Source organism: Coniophora puteana, assembly GCF_000271625.1.
Source record: "Coniophora puteana RWD-64-598 SS2 unplaced genomic scaffold CONPUscaffold_10, whole genome shotgun sequence".
Taxonomy (NCBI): domain Eukaryota; kingdom Fungi; phylum Basidiomycota; class Agaricomycetes; order Boletales; family Coniophoraceae; genus Coniophora; species Coniophora puteana.
The window spans coordinates 1,376,979-1,393,606 of NW_006913062.1; the positions used below are offsets into that span (position 1 = coordinate 1,376,979).

The 16,628-nt window shown below is 55.5% G+C and overlaps 5 protein-coding genes across 5 annotated transcripts; 3 read left to right on the plus strand and 2 right to left on the minus strand.

Annotated features, from left to right (window-relative positions):
- Window positions 1-6: 6 nt before the first annotated feature.
- CONPUDRAFT_167545 (uncharacterized protein) lies at window positions 7-4,192 on the minus strand. Its single transcript, XM_007773379.1, has 3 exons — window positions 3,963-4,192; window positions 2,636-3,907; window positions 7-1,543 (listed from the first exon to the last, which is right to left on the minus strand). The coding sequence occupies exons 1-3, from the start codon at window positions 4,185-4,187 to the stop codon at window positions 41-43; spliced, it is 3,000 nt and encodes a 999-aa protein (XP_007771569.1). The 5' UTR covers window positions 4,188-4,192; the 3' UTR covers window positions 7-40.
- Window positions 4,193-4,572: 380 nt separating this feature from the next.
- On the minus strand, window positions 4,573-6,271 carry CONPUDRAFT_167546 (uncharacterized protein; the record flags this gene model as incomplete). Its single annotated transcript, XM_007773380.1, has 3 exons — window positions 4,573-5,735; window positions 5,791-5,995; window positions 6,047-6,271. The coding sequence occupies 3 exons, from the start codon at window positions 6,269-6,271 to the stop codon at window positions 4,693-4,695; spliced, it is 1,473 nt and encodes a 490-aa protein (XP_007771570.1). The 3' UTR covers window positions 4,573-4,692.
- A 5,567-nt stretch (window positions 6,272-11,838) lies between these two features.
- CONPUDRAFT_61055 (uncharacterized protein) lies at window positions 11,839-12,422 on the plus strand (the record flags this gene model as incomplete). Its single annotated transcript, XM_007772950.1, has 3 exons — window positions 11,839-12,129; window positions 12,193-12,266; window positions 12,332-12,422. The coding sequence occupies 3 exons, from the start codon at window positions 11,839-11,841 to the stop codon at window positions 12,420-12,422; spliced, it is 456 nt and encodes a 151-aa protein (XP_007771140.1).
- Window positions 12,423-13,014: 592 nt separating this feature from the next.
- Window positions 13,015-13,548, plus strand: CONPUDRAFT_83923 (uncharacterized protein). The gene has a single exon (XM_007773381.1). The coding sequence runs from the start codon at window positions 13,340-13,342 to the stop codon at window positions 13,532-13,534; it is 195 nt and encodes a 64-aa protein (XP_007771571.1). The 5' UTR covers window positions 13,015-13,339; the 3' UTR covers window positions 13,535-13,548.
- Window positions 13,549-13,694: 146 nt separating this feature from the next.
- On the plus strand, window positions 13,695-16,489 carry CONPUDRAFT_128229 (serine threonine-protein phosphatase PP1). Its single transcript, XM_007773382.1, has 7 exons — window positions 13,695-14,024; window positions 14,321-14,452; window positions 14,559-14,789; window positions 14,856-15,032; window positions 15,099-15,250; window positions 15,319-15,453; window positions 15,531-16,489. Exons 1-7 carry the CDS (start codon window positions 13,967-13,969, stop codon window positions 15,639-15,641), a joined length of 996 nt encoding a protein of 331 aa, XP_007771572.1. The 5' UTR covers window positions 13,695-13,966; the 3' UTR covers window positions 15,642-16,489.
- Window positions 16,490-16,628: the final 139 nt, after the last annotated feature.

Genomic DNA, 16,628 nt, shown 5'->3' on the forward strand with positions numbered 1-16,628 from the left:
GCCACTGGATAACCCTCCCTCACTCCCAGCCGTATTGTGTTCAAGCCTCTGCAGTACCCAACCAGCGAGCCCTCTCCTGTATCCTAACACGCTGCATCAACTGCATCATACCACATAGCCCATCCCACCGCCTACGATACACATCCACACTCCATTCGTCAGGATCCAACCTCTCATCTTCATCCTCATCCTCGTCCTCATCCTCGCCAAGTTCTTCGTCAGCTGTGTGAAAGTCCATGTCCCAGTACTTGAACATGGGCATGTTCGGAAACAGATCCGACAAAAACGCCGCGACAGCCATCGTATTGGCCATGCTCACGCGCGAGTCTAGTACGTCGAGTTTGAACGTTTCCGACATGTTGCGGGCCATCGTCCTTGCATCCGGACCCACGTCTATAGGGATGGCTTGAATTCCCCCAGTCGGGGCTACAAGTGCTAAGGCATTGAATGCGACGGCAAGCTTGGTGAGGGAAGGAAGACGTGCGACGAGCCCGCGCAGGACGTATATAGTTGTGCGCGGACGGGTGCGCCAGCCGGCATTCTCATTGACAGATAGCCTTCCGAGTTTGGGTAACGCGTCCGCGAGGTCTAGCAAGCTTTTGTCGTCGAGCATGATGCTGCGAGCCGTGTTGATGTCCAGGTCGACAAGGTTACTCAAGCGGGACAACGGGCGGATCATTGAAAATGTGAGTACAAATTCACCTGGGTCACATAGTTCGTCGGCTTCACCCGCAACTTCTTCTGTAACAGAAAAGATATCAACGGATTCTAACTTGCAATGCGTCGAGACGGCCTCTGTAAGATCTGCAATAGCTGTGTCAGTGGTGATGTCCGCATCTAAGGCGAGCCAACTCGGAGAAGACTGTGATGCGTTCATGAAATCCGTGAGCGGGGCGAGTGTCTGTTCTGGAAGGGCACTCAACCAGAGTAAACCAACAGAAGGAAATCGAAGTGGCGACGACAAGACCGTGGCCGGGAGAGACCCATCAAGGATAACATCCATAGTCATAAGCTTCTTCGAGTTAGAAAGGGACTGCAGCGCATTTCCGTTCAGAACGAGGCCTGAGAGAGACTGGAGGTGATCCCAGGTGGCGATGACGTCCGCAAGTTTGGTTACGAGGCGCTCGCTGAACCCGGCTTCCCCGACGCAGCCTAATCCGCCAAGGCGGGGACACATATGACCGAGCGCGCTGAGTAGTTCTAGAGCCTGATCACTAGAGAGAGTCGCTGGCATATTGAGATGGGTTACGGATGGTCCGAGTAGGCTCATCAAGAGAGGGAAGGCCATGCTGGGTGCACTTTGCCATTTGAGCGTGCACAGTCTCGGAAATAGGTGGAATGGGGGCTTGGAGAGTGCGGTCAAGACGGTATCATTGATGATGAGTTGAACCCTCGTTTGGATTCGCCCATTCGAGAAGCAGCCGCGTTTTCGCTTGGTGGGTTGGATGCCCTCTAGAGACACGACACGACGAGAGTATTTGAAGAGCGCGTTCCAGTCGGCAGCGGTGAAAGGGCGAGCGAGGGACCACGTCTGACGGAAAAGCTGGAGCAAATGATAGCGAGTGCTGAAAGATAGCGTACCATGGATCCTTTGACTTCACCATCCTCTGCCAGTACAAAGGGACCGGTGGGAAGACACGAAAGCAGAGGAATCAATGAGTCCAACGTATGCCATAAAGCGTCGAGTGCAGGATCGCTGAATGACCGGCACACCAGAGCCAGAGATAAGGTGTCTTGATTAGCTCGAACATGATACGCAATTCCAGAAACAAGCTCATCGATGTTGAGGGCGGGATGCATGAGTAGATACTGGACTGGGTTGGGACTTGGTGTTAAGTCAGTGTGCCTAAGCTCAGTAGCGTCAGATGCGCGACGCGACGCGTTTTTGCTCGTGAGAAAGTGGCGAACAGCCGTACTTGTGCCAGGTACTGCCATGTCGTGACCAAATATCTCTCACACAGTTTTATCTTCCTTCTCTAAGTCGCCTTTTCTGCTTCCTGAACGAACGTATACCTCGCTTCTCCCCAGACCGGGCCGCGTACTTGCTAGTCGTCAAACATCGTGCATTGTGGAAAACGGTGAATAGTAACGCTGCAGCAGCATATCTGGCGCGAGTACCTGAGTCGATTCCGGGGTCAAGCAGGTCTCACTCACAGCTAGGAATTGTCGTGCGTGGATCCTTGTTTGACGAGTTGATGAGCTCTTGTATTGTATCACAATCGATAAGGGTGCGCTCAGCGTCGCGACGCCAACAGGCATCAACCCGAAGTGCCAGGATGGAGTTCGTACGAAGGCTGATACACGCATGGAAAAGGGACACGAAGGTCTGACTTCACCAGCCTTGGCGGAATCGGTGACCGCTGCAGAACAGCCCCGCTATTCAAAGCTTTGCACAGATAAATGTTCACTGGATACAGTAAATAATAAAGAGAAAAGTGCGCACATCCATGGCGACGAGGCATCAAGAAGAGGGAAAGATTAGATAGCATACTGGCTATCTGTTGCTCAGCGTTAGATCCTTCGCCCACTTTGCCTTTTCCTGAATCCTAATCTCTCGCATAGTTTCCATGGCCAGCTCCACCTCTAACCAACGCCCGACCTGGGTGCTAACATTATTATGTGCTGGGCTATCTACCTTCCAGTAGCCGAAAGCTTGTAAGTTGGGGAAAAGATCGGTGAGAAACGCCGCAACGGCAAGCATGATGCGAGTTCCTGAGCCAATTCTAGAGTCCAACAGGTCAAGCGTGAAACCAATGGCCATGCTGCGGCTGCTCTCAGTCGATGAGGCGCTGACGAGCTCTCCGAGGGAGTTAGCATCTGCTGAAATGCGCTCAGCATCGACAGCCAAGCCAAGCGATTTCAAACGCGGCAGACGCGCGAGCAGGGGACGCAAAACTAGAAGTGTAACCAGTGAACGAGTCCGCCAACCGGCATAAGCGTTCAGCTCAAGTTTATGAAGGTTTGGCCACGCGCTGGCCATTTCGAGGAGATCATTGTCGTTAAGCTGGATGCCCCGGTCAGTGTTGATATCAAGCGAAGTGAGGTTTCTGAAGCAGAGTGCAGGACGAAGCATTGGACACGTGAGGAAGAAACGAGGGTCTCCGTTTTGCAGCGGAAAATCGTCCTCTGCAACATGAAGATGACTAAGCACGTCGAGGTCGCAGTGAGCTGAGATCGCCCCTAGAAGTTCGGTGATTGCGACCTCCTCCGTCGTGTCAGCAGAAAAGCTGAGGTCGATAGGGGACATGGTAATTCTTTTGATGAGGTCTGCAAAGACGGCCAAGGTGTGCTGTGAGCTGCGCTTCAAGGTGAGCACTTTAAGGGCAGGAAATGCAGGGCTGTCAAAGTGGAGATTATCTGGAAAGGGTCCATGGAGGCTGGTAGTAAGCTTTTGGAGACATTGTGACGATGAAAGTTGACGGAAGGAGTTGTTGTTGAGCGCAGGAACGTTCAGCTTGGTGAGTCCTGCCCATGCGCATGCAGTACTCGAGAAGATGTCAAGTCCGTGACGAGAGAGCGTAACATCGCTGTCCCATTCGAACTCGCGCACCAACGGGCATAACTTTCCGAGCGCGGCAACAAAACTCATAGCAAGCTTGTCCAGAAGCATGTTCCCTGTACGGATTATGAGGCAAGCAGTATCCGGACCCAGCATAGAATGTAACAACGAGAAAGCTCCTCGATGTTCCCATGTCATATTGCGGAGTTTCGGAAATGGGAACGAAGTTGGCGGGGTGATGAGGACATTTTGGATCTCGGGATGTATTCCCTGCGTAATTGAGGCTTCTTTTCCATCAGTGATGATGGTCCTTTGTCCTAATCCCCATTTCAAGCTAACAACGCGCCGGGCGTACTTCAGAAAGACAGTCCAATCGCAGTCGGTGATTGGACGTTGGAGTGTGTATTTCTACGTATGTCACATGATGAAGCTACAGTCGTCTGCTTCGCGTGTGATCACACACCAGCGTTGAGCCATTGCTATCCTCTCCGATTAGGTCTGCAGGGAGGCATCGAAGCAGAGGGACGAAGGAGTCCAGCTGATACCACAGCGCATCCAGCGCCGGCTCGCTGAACGACCGAGAGACCCGAGCGAGCATTGCGAGATCCCTGTCATGTTTTGTTTGGCGCGCTACATTGAATACGACCTCATTGATGAGAAGTGCGCGGTGGGTGGACGTCGTTGACATTGGCCAGAGATAGTGGTGTGTCGCAAACACAGGCCAGGCTTGACGTCGACGACGCGACCGTAAGAACGCATGTGATAATAGGGGTTTAATTATCACCAGCTCGAGACAACGTTGCAACATCGAAAAAGAAATCAATGCATTTGGAGGGGGAAAATCGGTTTCAGAATTCTTAAAAATATTACCAACATGGCACTACCAGAGGGAATTTGAGCACTCAACTTCTGATTGCCTTCAGCCAGACGCCTGCTACTTGCCCGCTATTAGCTGAAACTCCAACCCAACGTCTATCCTGTAGTCCGAGCGTATGCGCAAATTCAGAGTACCACACATCTGGTACGTTAGAGAAAATTTCCCGACGCCGTCTTCCTAATATACCGTCGGCGCTGTGAACGTGACTGGACGGGTAGCGTGTGTAGGTCCGGGGCTAAATGTACGTCCGTGACTACGAAGCATCAAATAAGCAGGTATTTACTGATCATCCATCGCACATTAATAGTTTCCTCATCTACCTCGCCTTTTCCTGACTCTTGACCTGACGCATGCTCTCCATTTCTCGCTTCACCGCTGACCACTGCTCCGCTTGCGTGCGGGCGTCAGCATGGGTCGGGTTTTGTACTTGCCAGTAGTCAAAGTATCGAAAGCTGGGGAAAAGATCGGATAGAAACTCTGCAATAGCGTTTATGATGCGAGCGCCTGCGCCGATTCTGGAATCAAGCAGGTCAAGCTTGAAGGCAGGGACCGCGGTACGCGGGTTGATGGACGAGGAGTGAGTGAGCTCTTGGAGTATTTTATCGTCAGTAAGAGCACGCTCGGCGTCAACGGCGATCGAAAGACGTTTCAAACGCGGGAGACGGTCGAGCAGGCCACGCAAAACGATAAGAGTGGCTTGCGAATGTATTCTCCAGCCACTGTGGTAGTTTAAGCTAAGGTTTCCAAGCTTTGGCCACGCACTAGCCATTTCGAGGAGATCATCGTTGTTCAGCTGGACGCTCCGATCCGTGTTGATGTCGAATGAGGCGAGGCTGCTGAGCCGGAGGGCGGGACGGAGTGTCGAAGACGTCATGCAAAAATGCGGCTCTCTATGCTGTGAAATGTCGTTCTCTACAATCATCAAATAGTCGAGTATCTCGGGGTTGCAGTGAGCTGATATTGCTCCTATCAGGTCGGCGAGTGCAGCCTCCTCAGTACTGTCGGCGAAAAGATTGAACATTTTAGAGGAGATGGACATCTTCTTGATGATATCTGCAAACACTTTCAGGGTACGCCGTGGAGGGGTTCTCAAGGTGAGAAATGTAATAGCTGGAAATGCAGGGCCGTCGAACTGGATATTGTCTGGGAAAGGTTCCTGAAGCTCGGTGAGGAGCTCTTGAAGAGACTTCGAGGATGAAAGCTGGCGGAAAGAGGGGATGTCGAGTGCAGGGAGCCTCAGTGTCCCACTCGAACTCGCGCATCGACGGACATAGATCTCCCAGTGCGACGACGAGGGATATAGCGGCCTTATCGAAAGGCATCTCTCCCATGAGGATGATGAGGCAAGTGACTGAGGGACTGAGCACAGAGCGTAGCAACGACAAAGTTCCCTGGTGCTCCCATGTCAGCTTACGGAGCTTCGGGAACGGATGTGACACAGGCGGAGCACTAAGCACGTTCAGAACCTCGGGATGGATGGCTTGCGCGGCTGAGGAGTCTTTCCCATCGATGCTGAGTGCCCTTGATCCCAAACCCCAGTCAAGGTGCACAACACGCCGGGCGTGCTTCAAGAAAATGGTCCAGTCGGCGGAAGTGATGGGTCGCTGGATAGTATATGTCTAAGGCGCGTCATGAAGCTTCAAATAACTATAATATGTGAGGATACGCACTAGCAGCGAGTCATGAATCTCCTCCCCGATAAGGCCATCAGGAAGGCAGCGAAGCAGGGGTACGCATGAGTCCAACTGAAACCACAGAGCGTCTAGGGCGTGCTCGCTAAACGACCGAGAGACCCGTGCTAGCGCTGCAAGATCCCTGTCGTGTTCTGCATGGCGCACTACATCGACGATGATCTCATCGATGAACAACGCGTGATGGGTAGATGTCGTCGACATGGGCGGGAACCATACGCGCTGCAATCGCGGTGATATGCGTGCACCCGACGGGCTTTACGCAACGTCAAAGAGCTGTCAAAAGAGCGCAGCGACACCTAGTAGCGACACTGCGTGTAGCAAAAAGGAGACTGACCCGACGGGATCTCTGAGCTTGAAGAAGGAACGCACAGCCTCGCACGGCGCCTCACGGCGCTGTTGCCGTTCCGGACTTGCAGCATAGGTAGCCGGACGATTATCATGCGTCCATGATGTTCAGTCGCGGTGCGGTCCGGCGTGCGCAGTTCTCTGCTCCAACCCATGGCGTCAGAAAAGACGTAGCCAACTACAAGTCGACCACCCCCACCGCTGTGCAGTGACGTTTCGTACGTTTCAGAACTTGGGCCATCGTTCATGCGCCTTTGGATGAGGTCGATGTAGGCGTTACTCCGACGGCTCGTACTGCTCAATGCCCTGGCAAAGTACTGGTGAACTCCCGTTGGTTGACCTCGTGCTTGACCGGGACCGTCCATGTGGCCGATGTCAATCGCAAAGTGCAATGTATGCACACAGGTGTCTCTTGTCTGCCAGTGTCATTTAGTCGCTGTCGATATCGTCAGCTGGGTGCTCTTTTCTGTCAGAACGTTTGTGCAGAACGTGAGTGCCCCATTGGCGCTGCGCGGTGTGCACCCTTGCGCACCGTCCCGGGCCAGCTTGACGTACTAGATCTACATCGCACGCTAATAGACTGCTGCGGTTGCTGCTCCGTATGGAGATTCTTCGTGCGCCGCGTTTGGATTCGCTGCAGCGCCAGAGGCACCAGTGTATAATGGCTGACGCTCACTGGCCTGCTGAGAGGCTTCAAGCTATCTTTCCGGCCTTGTCTTCGGCACTTCACATGTTCGACGCCCTGTAGGTGGTGCAAAGTGTATACTCTACCCTACCCGAAGCGCTCACAGGCATGTGCCAAGGCAGACATCAGGTTGACCAGCCTCCTCGGCACACTGTCCGATGTACACCCTACAACGCATCCTCGGACCGTCACGGTGCGAAGCCGAACCGATCCATCGTGCGAGCGATGCGTCGTGCTCGCGCGACACTCGCAGGTGGTAAACATGGGGTGAGCTCGGCGAACTTGGGTGTTATCTGCGTCCAGATCCTGCCCGGGAAGAGAACGACATAAAGTTTCTCATAAGTTACCTGCTTATCGGATCATGATGCGCCTCAGATGGGTGCTTCTATCACTTGCACGGACGGTCTCAGCTACCCGTTCGAAGTATCCATGCCCATGGGACGCAGTGAGACCTTGCATTTGCGCGTTTCGTGGTAATCGGCAGTGACGGCACCTGCCTCCTTGTCTTGACGACAGCCCGCGCGTGCGATAACGCGTCTTTGTATCAAGGGGAGCGAATCGCGGGCTCGCGGACGAGAATAGGTTCTCATTCCCAGACCCAGGCTAATGGCTTCTCCCCGCATCGTCGTCGATCAAACTTGTGTTTGCCGCGGCACCCTCGCCTATCCTCGCCCCTTGACCAAGTGATCGGGGTGATTGCTTCCACCCCTATGCCTTGTTCTTGGGAAAGGCGGCGTCGTGCAGAGTTATTGTTGTCGCGACGAACACTTGGACGACTGGGAGGGTATGCGGATGACTCGCTGGGCGCTCGATATGGCCTTCTCACGTCAATGGAGGTTGCCCGAAGTTCTATATCGCGAAGAACTTCTCAGCTTCGGAACTGGGTTTCCTAAGATGAGCAGTGCAGAAGGTTTGAACTTTAGAGACGACTGCTGATATGAGGTGCTGCTGATACGGTTTGAATACAACGGAACGCATGATCGATGAACAATGAAGCTACGACATATGCGGGGTGTGTCTTGCCGGCTTCTCCGGAGCCACCAGAAGGCGTGTTTGTGAATTGGGCTTATCGGGAGCCACCGCGTCCGCAAAGTCCGAAGGGGGCTTGCACCTGCTTGCTTGCACCTATGTATCGCACAAGCGCGGGTCTTTGTTCGAGGGTGAATGTGAGGTTGCTCCTTGTGGCTTGCGGTCCGATCTTGACGTCAGTGAGTAAGTAATGGTGACTCGTGCAGAAATGCCTCAAGGACAAAATGTCGTGGAGGTGACTGGAGAACGGGACGGTCGGCGAGATGGTGGAGTCGGGATCAGTATGTACTTCGGCTATGCCGCGGCATGTCCCCGCGATTGGCCGCCAATGCTGACATCGTGGCAGGCTGATGGATGCGGGGCGCCTAGGCCCCCGCTTATTCAGTCCCAGTCCCCGTCGAGGTCTCGTCGAGGAGGGTCTCGAGGAAAGGACAGGAAATACAGAGAGTGGCCATTTGTATATGGTGGTGGTCAGGGGTGGACGAGCAGTATTTTTGGAAGATCGAGTGTGCCCCACAATGAAGACATGGCGCTCGTTTTGGAAGAGATCACGGCTTGGTAACGTCCGAGATGGGGCGAAACGGGCTCCGCTGAGTTTTTCCACGGGAGGCTGCTTCGGCCTATGTCATAAGTTTAGTTCGACCCTTCCCTTTCTCAAGCCTACGCTCCCTCCCATACCAATCCCATGCCCTCCCGAACCTCAATCAAAAACGCCCACCATCTCTAACCCATTCTTTCCCTCAGGGACGCACAAAACAGACTAGACGTGTGGACGGCCACCCCCAGAGGCACCATCGCATACAGGCTCCCCGCCAGCCAAAGTCCCTCGGTAATCACTCGCGCCTAAACTCCAGCATCAAGACGACCGGAGCATTGATCCACCCTTCGTCTCGTCCACCATGCAGGGCCCTCAGCTGCAGTCTACACCCACTCTGGTACGTCCCACGAGGCTTCTGGACGCGCATATAGTCTCTAACATACCACGCAGACGACCCGAAAGAATGCCCCATTCTGGAAGCGGATAACCTTTCGAATTGGAGGCAAGAAGTCCAAGGACCCTCTTGCTGTCATCGAATCCTCCGCCAATCATGGCCGCCAACGTTCTCGTTCCATGATATTCTTCCACAAGCCAGAGGTCTCGAATCCCGTCGCTGCACTCAAGATGGACCCCTCAGCCAACCCTACTGCTGAGGATGACTCCTCTCAGGATGCCTCCTCCGCCACCAACACTCCGCCTGATAGTCGTCAGTCCCGGCGCTACTCGTCATGGGATCCCTCAGCGCCTGCTACTGCCACCAGCGCCGTCTTCGCAGCGCATGGTCCTGCAGCTATGTTTGCATCAGACCGCACCATCTCGGATGGATGGATACGACCGTTCGATGAAGAACACGCATTTACGCCCAGGAGCTCTCCACTGTCCTCTCCCTCACCGCCAGTAGCCGTGCATATTGGTGTTGCCTCCGCCTCTGATAGTGCCGTGCATGACGGGTCCGCGAAGCCAGGAAGCCAGACGGCGTCGGAATTTCCCAGTGCTCTTGCTTCAGGGGATACGGCCCGGTTATCAAACGTTGTCCCACCCCCAACAACGAGTGATCTCGAGAAGACGCCCCGCAGCAGTACAGATCCTAATTCCATCTCCCATACTACCCGTGCTAGCCTCGCGATTCCTCCCACATCCTCCTCCAATGCTGTCCCTACTTCCATTGATTCCGAGGACGAGTCAATACCTACGCCCAACGCCAACTCCTCCCTGAACTTGAACATACCCAGCTCTGGCTCCTCCTCTATTCGAGCCCCTTCCCCCACTCGTGGCGCCGAGATCCAGCGGAGACGCGGGCCAGGCGAGATTCTCTCGACGACGCTGCCCCCGCCACCATTCCGATGGACGTCGGAAAGAGGGCTGAGGCTCTCTCCCGCGGTGGTATCGCGCCATCAGCCGATGCCTATTCTTAACCTCCCGATGCTGCCCCTCCCGACTCCTGCGGCAACTGCAGCGACGGAGCCGGTGCGGCCGCAGGATCGTCTTCGCAGCATACCCTCGCTGTCTATCCATGGACGGTCAAATACGGACGTTGAGGCGGATCATTACAACGCGTCGCTGGGCGATTCCGACGATGAAGATGGGGACGGAGAGGAGGATGAATACGGGGAGCTCGACTCGCCGGCGATTCGAAGGGAGGATGCGGATGTGGATGCTGGGCAGAGCGACGACGAGGCGGACAGTATCATTTCGCCTGGGACTCGATCTCGCCAGATGTCGTTTCAGCATGTTCGGTCGCCTCTTGCTACCACCACCGCCACTCCTACACCCGGTCTCAGTGTTAACACGCCCACTCCACTCGCTCATGCTGGCCCTTCCAGAGCTGTGCGACATGGAAAAGCCCCTGCTCACGTTGAGCAGACACCCATAGGGACCAACGTCGCGGATTACTTCTCCGCGAAGGTGTACCAGGACTTTATCGAGCACATGCCGGGCTACTCGCCGCCGCCGTGGGGCGGGTGGGCGAAGACTCTACCAAAAACGCCGTCTGGGCAGCGCCCCAAGACGCCATCGAGGGTGATGCCCCCGCTGCCCATGGCGCGTCCGGCGCAGACACCGCGGACGGGCGAGGACGTCGAGACGCCGAGGCCTATAACGAATCTGCACCGTGTTGCGTCTAGGAGCATGGTCGACCTCAGCGCGACTTCCTCGTCTGCGCCTCGGCGGCGCAAGAGCACGCGCCCGGGCACCGCTGCGAGCACCGCGACCAGCCTTGGGAGAGGGGCAGCCTCTGTCCCCGTACCGGGCGAGATGGCCGCTCCGGCGGAGGAGGACGCAGGCGAGGGGTCGCAGGCTGGCGACGACGACGATGCTGGGGAGCGCGCGAGCCGCGCGTCGATGGATACGATGGAGAGCGACGAGCACGCGACGGAGCTGATGATCGGGCGCATGATGCGCCGGCAGTCGCTGCCCACGTTCAGCGCCGCCATGACCGAGCCGCCGCCGTACCCGTCCTTCGCCCCGCCGCGATCCGGCGTCGCTACGCCTGCTGCTGCCAGTGCCTCCCTCGCGCGCGGCATTCTGCACGGTCGTGATGATATCATGGGCGGTACGGGGATCGCGCACGACGGGACGCGGGAGGGCACGGAGGAGCTGCCGTGTTATAAGAACGAGCTGTACCTTGCGGCGGTGATGCCGCGCAAGATGGAGTTCTCGGCGCCCGGTGTGCAGGCGAAGGACCGCAAGTGGCGCCGCGTGTTCTGCGAGCTCGAGGGGACCGCGTTTCGGGTGTACAATGCGCCCGCCGGTGCGAGTGGGGCGGGCGCGCTGGGCGACTGGTGGGAGAAGCGGGTGGGCGTGGGCGATGTGACGAATCCGACGTATGCGCCTGTGAAGAAGCGCGGAGGGTCGGGTAAGGGTGGTGGGGAGGAGGACGAGCGGACGAAGTTCGGGGTGGAGATGGATGCGTTGGAGGCGGCTGAGGCCGCCGCCGGGGAGGGCGAGGGGTCGTGCTCGTCGTCACGGCAGGGGTCCGCGTCGCCGCAGGACACAGCGCGGCAGCGGCGGCGGGACTCGTCGCAGTCGTCGCTGCGCTCACTGTCGCCCACGCCGCGCAATATGAAGCGGTTCTCGAGCGCGAGTATGCTCCTCACGCCGTTCCGCGGCGGGCTGGGGTCGTCGTCCTCCGCGCCGTCGACGTCTGCGTTCGCATCGTCATCGAGCGCGGACATGCCGGGGACCGCAAGCGGGCGCACGACGCCGACGCAGCGCTCCGTTGCGCGCCTGAGCCTGCTCCCGTCGTCGTCGTCGGGCCCGGTGTTTCCGCAACAGCAGCGCGACCCCGAGTGCGCGTGGCGCCCGGACAGGTGCGAGATGATCAGGCAGTATACGCTGCAGAGCGCGGAGAGCGGGCTGGGGAATGATTATTTGAAGCGGAAGAACGTGATTAGGGTGCGGTTGGAGGGCGAGCAGTTTTTGTTGCAGGCGCAGGATGTGCAGGCTGTGGTTGAGTGGATCGAGGTGCGTTGATTTTTTTTGTTTGGTTCTTTTTGGGTGGAGGCTGATGGTGCGGTGGACTTTTAGGCGTTGCATACGGGGACGAATATTGCGTTGGATTTGGATTCTAGAGTTATGCCGAAGGGGCCGATGTTCCCGAGGTGCGTATCATCATATTAATTCCGGAGGCGTGTCGAGGAGCTGACGTGGTTTTTGTCGTTCACAGACGTAGACGCCGCCGTGCGCGCCGTACCGCGACGCAGCAGCATGTGGCGGCGCAGCCGGTCGTAAGCGGCAGTTCAAGCGGATCGTCATAGCATGCGCATAAAGCCGCTGTATTCGTGATCTTCAGCGTGTATGATGTTTTCAGTAGGATTTTTCTCTGCTTGCTTGTTGTCTGTTGTCTGTTTTCTCTGCGCAGCACGGATCGGACATTCCTACCATACTTTGCGCATATAGTCACGATGTTCATTCCCCCGTTCCCTCTGTTTGTTTGTTGTCAGCTATTCCGTTTCTCCGTCGCATCACACTTTTACCATCTCTCCCTGCATTTGCATTATGTCGGCATTATTACCGGTGATATAAAAGACACGGCTTTGTGTAGTTCCTTTGTCGCTGCATGATACACGGGGTGAGCGGGATTTGGGGGTCGTGTTTTGTTCTGATCTTGTGCTCATTATTCAGTGTATATGATCTCGACGATGTTGTTGTAATTGGCTGTCGATTTTACAATGCGTGTTGTAAAACTGCAACTCTAGGCTCATTTAAGCGGACAGCGCTGTTAAGCGGTAGTCTTTCCGAGTCTCGGATGATGAAGTAGATGATACAACAATGATACAAGGTCTAGAAGCGGCGATTGGGCCCCGTAATTAAGAGGGACGGTTTTAGAACGAATTGAAGGTGGGTTGTGCTATGTATGTATGTGGGCCGACCTGCTGCGCATCGGGCTTTGCGGTGTGATGTGGCTTATCGAGAGTTGGTGAGCTTTTTATACGCTATGCGCAACTATCGATGGAAACTGGCAGAGGTGGCAATCGGTATGGAGGACAAAGTGACGAGACAGGTTATCTTATCTCTATCTCTGCTAGGTGTCGAGGACCATGGTAAACGTCGAGTACATGGTAGAGAAGTAGCCCATTTGCTCATCAGTTTCGTGCTTTAATTCTACACTATGCCTGGTCACGATCGCAGTCAATCAGATGCATGGTTGCGGTAAAGAAGGACATATAGTGCAATGTCCGCAAGTGCTGACAGCTTCGGGACACCCCTGCACTTGGCGAAGCGGTCCGAGGCCATGAGGCTACCGGGAGACTTGTTCGCCGTCTGTAATGTCAAACGTGGTGCGGATTGGCATATATGCGACTTGAATACATGCTTTGAATCTCCTCTTGTGTGCTCTCCCGCCGAGAGAAGAACAAAGGATGGTTAGACAACGAACAAGGGCATGATGGAGGTGCGGTTGATGAGGGTAAGCAGTGGACGGCGGAGATTCCCACGTTTGGACTCCGTTGCCTGCCGAGTTCGGGTTTTGCAGCCTCTCACAACGCCCATCAGTGTTATCTCGCCCTTTTCTGACTCGCCTCATCGATATTTTCTTTTCTTCACCGACCCACAACTCCCCCCGCACCCACCCAGGCCAGCCAGCCAGTCGCACGACAGTCCAACGACGACGCCAACGACAGCGAGCAAGGCCACCCTCGACGCCCTGTTGCCCCAAAAAGTAGCGCCGAACCCAACCACAGCAAAAACAGTCCAACCTCTGTCTCCCGCGCTTTCTTCCCCAGTCACCCCCACCTGCCCAGCATACCACAATCACACATACTAGCCTTTATTACGACCTCCACCTCGCTGCACCCAACTCATGGCGGACTCGACGACAGAGATCGATTTGGACTCGGTAATTGACCGTTTGTTAGAAGGTGAGCCTTCTTCCCTGTACCCCGCCCCAGCTTTTTCTGCATGGCATCCACCCTGCTCGCCCATGGCTTCCGAGGTAATGGACGAGGCAGACACCAGCTGCGTGGCTGCCGCCCTGACCAAACCCTCTGCCTCGCCCGCCTCATCGTCCACGTCACACCCCCAGCTCCGATGTCGTCAGACACCTTTTTCACGTCCAGTTTTCCCATTCGCTATCCTCGCCCGGTCTCACGACCGCGGTCCGTGTTCTTGTCCGACGTTTTCTGACTTTTTTTCTCCTTCCTCGTTGCCTCGGCAGTTCGGGGCAACCGACCCGGCAAGGCCGTCCAGCTCCAAGAATACGAAATCAAGTACCTTTGCACAAAGGCACGAGAAATCTTCATTAATCAACCTATCTTACTGGAACTAGAAGCACCTATAAAGATTTGTGGTGAGTTTTTCCATCTCTAATTTCTCCCCTTCCCTTGCAACTTTTTGTTCGAGTTGAGTCATCATGACTGACGCCAAGGTCCGGATGGACGCTTTTCCCTGATCAGGTGACATTCATGGCCAATATTACGATCTTCTACGTCTTTTCGAGTACGGAGGGTTCCCCCCAGAGGCCAACTACCTCTTCCTTGGCGACTACGTCGACCGTGGCAAGCAGTCGCTCGAGACCATCTGCCTTCTCCTCGCCTACAAGATCAAGTATCCCGAAAACTTCTTCATCCTCCGCGGCAACCATGAGTGCGCCAGCATAAACCGGATTTACGGTTTCTATGACGAATGTACGTAATGCTTTGTTGATGCGTCACCCTCGGCGGGGACTTACTCGGACGGTGGTTTTTTGATAGGCAAGCGTCGATACAACATCAAGCTGTGGAAGACGTTCACGGACTGCTTCAACTGCCTTCCGATTGCGGCCATCATCGACGAGAAGATCTTCACGATGCACGGAGGACTGAGCCCTGATTTGCAGTCGATGGAGCAGATACGGAGAGTCATGCGGCCGACGGACGTGCCAGACACCGGTAAGCCGCCTTTCTACGTAGCTAAATTTATCGTGATGGGGGCGCTGACGTATCGCGGGCTGACAGGCCTGCTGTGTGACCTGCTGTGGTCCGACCCGGACAAGGATATCACTGGGTGGTCAGAGAACGACCGCGGCGTGTCGTTTACGTTCGGCCCAGACGTCGTATCGAGATTCTTGCAGAAGCACGATATGGACCTCATTTGCCGAGCACATCAGGTAGGCACTGGGTTTTCCTGGATGCGGATCTTCTGGGGGCGACGTTACTGACGTATTGGCATCCGCAGGTCGTCGAGGACGGCTACGAGTTCTTCGCGAAGCGGCATCTAGTCACGCTCTTCTCGGCGCCAAACTACTGTGGAGAGTTCGACAACGCGGGTGCGATGATGAGTGTGGACGAGACATTGCTCTGCTCGTTCCAGGTGCGTCCATCTCCATCCCCTACTGCCGGTGGGCTTCGAAGATTCGATCACTAATGGGTTCATTGGCATTAATTTAGATCCTGAAACCGGCCGAGAAGAAGAAGCAGTACCCGTACGGCGGGATGAACGCCGGGAGACCTGTGACGCCACCGCGCAAACAGAAGAAGAAGGACGGCAAGATGGGCTGAGCGAGTTGTGCACCCCCCTCCCCCACGGCGTCGGCGTTTCGTTTCTCACGAAACGCGTCCGCCGAGCCGAGTCGCGGGGCCCTCTTATCGTTGTTGCCTTTGCTTTTGTCGTAAGGTGCTCGTCGGAGGCCCCGCGCACTTGCGCATACCCTACAACCACATCACAACACCCACTCACACTCACTCGATCACTCACTTGTCTATCTTTTCCTTTGTTTCTGTCTCGACTCTCCTTTTGTACTGTCCCGACGACTCTTATTGTGCAATCTGTGATTATTCTCTCTCTCTCTCTCTCCTCGGTATCGGTTCACTTTATTCCTCGTGGATGGGCCTTCTCGTTTCTCGCGTTGGCAAGTTCGGCAAGTTTTGGCAAGGCAGCTACTAGGGGGACGGCGCGAGGCAGGCAGATGGTCGGGTGCCGGTTTAGGCGCTCGTTGCGCATGGCTTTTTGTGCTGCTTTCTTGCGCGTTGCGTTGTGTGTATATGCGTTGGGCTGGCTGGCTGTAGATAGAAAGGCGGCAGCAGCAGCAGCGGTAGCGACGTCAGCGGGGCCACTTACTGACCATGCTCGCAGGCGTCGCGAAGTGCGCATGGTCTGGCTCGAGCGTCTGCCTCTCCTCTTTACTTGCCCTTTTATTCGTGCCATTCTGCATGCTTATCTGATCTGCCTTGCGTTCTGGCTGCCAGATGTAGCCCGCGCGGTCCTCCACGCTCATCCCGTCCATATTCTCTTTCTCTTTGATTCGTCATATATATCTATTCCAGTAGGCCTTGGACTAATATCCCTGTGTACAAATCTCTTTTTCCCCTCCTTTTTTCTTGGCTTGGTGTCGCTCTTTTGGTTCTCTCTACTCTGCCCGCCCGCCCGTTCGTCTGCCGTTCGTCCCGTCGCTTGGGCAATCATGCGCGTATGCGGGGCATATAAGGATGAGCACGCTGATGCCGGCGCAGTGAAGAGTTGACATGGACACTTTAGTTGCGCGCGTG

Excerpts from the sequence above, each read along its gene's own strand:
- CONPUDRAFT_128229 (XM_007773382.1), top strand. The coding sequence starts at position 13,967 with ATGGCGGACTCGACGACAGAGATCGATTTGGACTCGGTAATTGACCGT. Across the intron at positions 14,453-14,558 it reads AGCACCTATAAAGATTTGTG|GTGACATTCATGGCCAATAT; the intron begins GTGAGTTTTTCC and ends TTCCCTGATCAG. Across the intron at positions 15,033-15,098 it reads GACGGACGTGCCAGACACCG|GCCTGCTGTGTGACCTGCTG; the intron begins GTAAGCCGCCTT and ends GCGGGCTGACAG.
- CONPUDRAFT_167545 (XM_007773379.1), bottom strand. The coding sequence starts at position 4,187 with ATGTCAACGACGTCCACCCACCGCGCACTTCTCATCAATGAGGTCGTA. Across the intron at positions 3,908-3,962 it reads ATAGCAATGGCTCAACGCTG|AAATACACACTCCAACGTCC; the intron begins GTGTGTGATCAC and ends TGACATACGTAG. Across the intron at positions 1,544-2,635 it reads AAGCTTTCGGCTACTGGAAG|CTTTTCCGTCAGACGTGGTC; the intron begins GTAGATAGCCCA and ends CATTTGCTCCAG.
- CONPUDRAFT_83923 (XM_007773381.1), top strand. The coding sequence starts at position 13,340 with ATGTCCGCAAGTGCTGACAGCTTCGGGACACCCCTGCACTTGGCGAAG.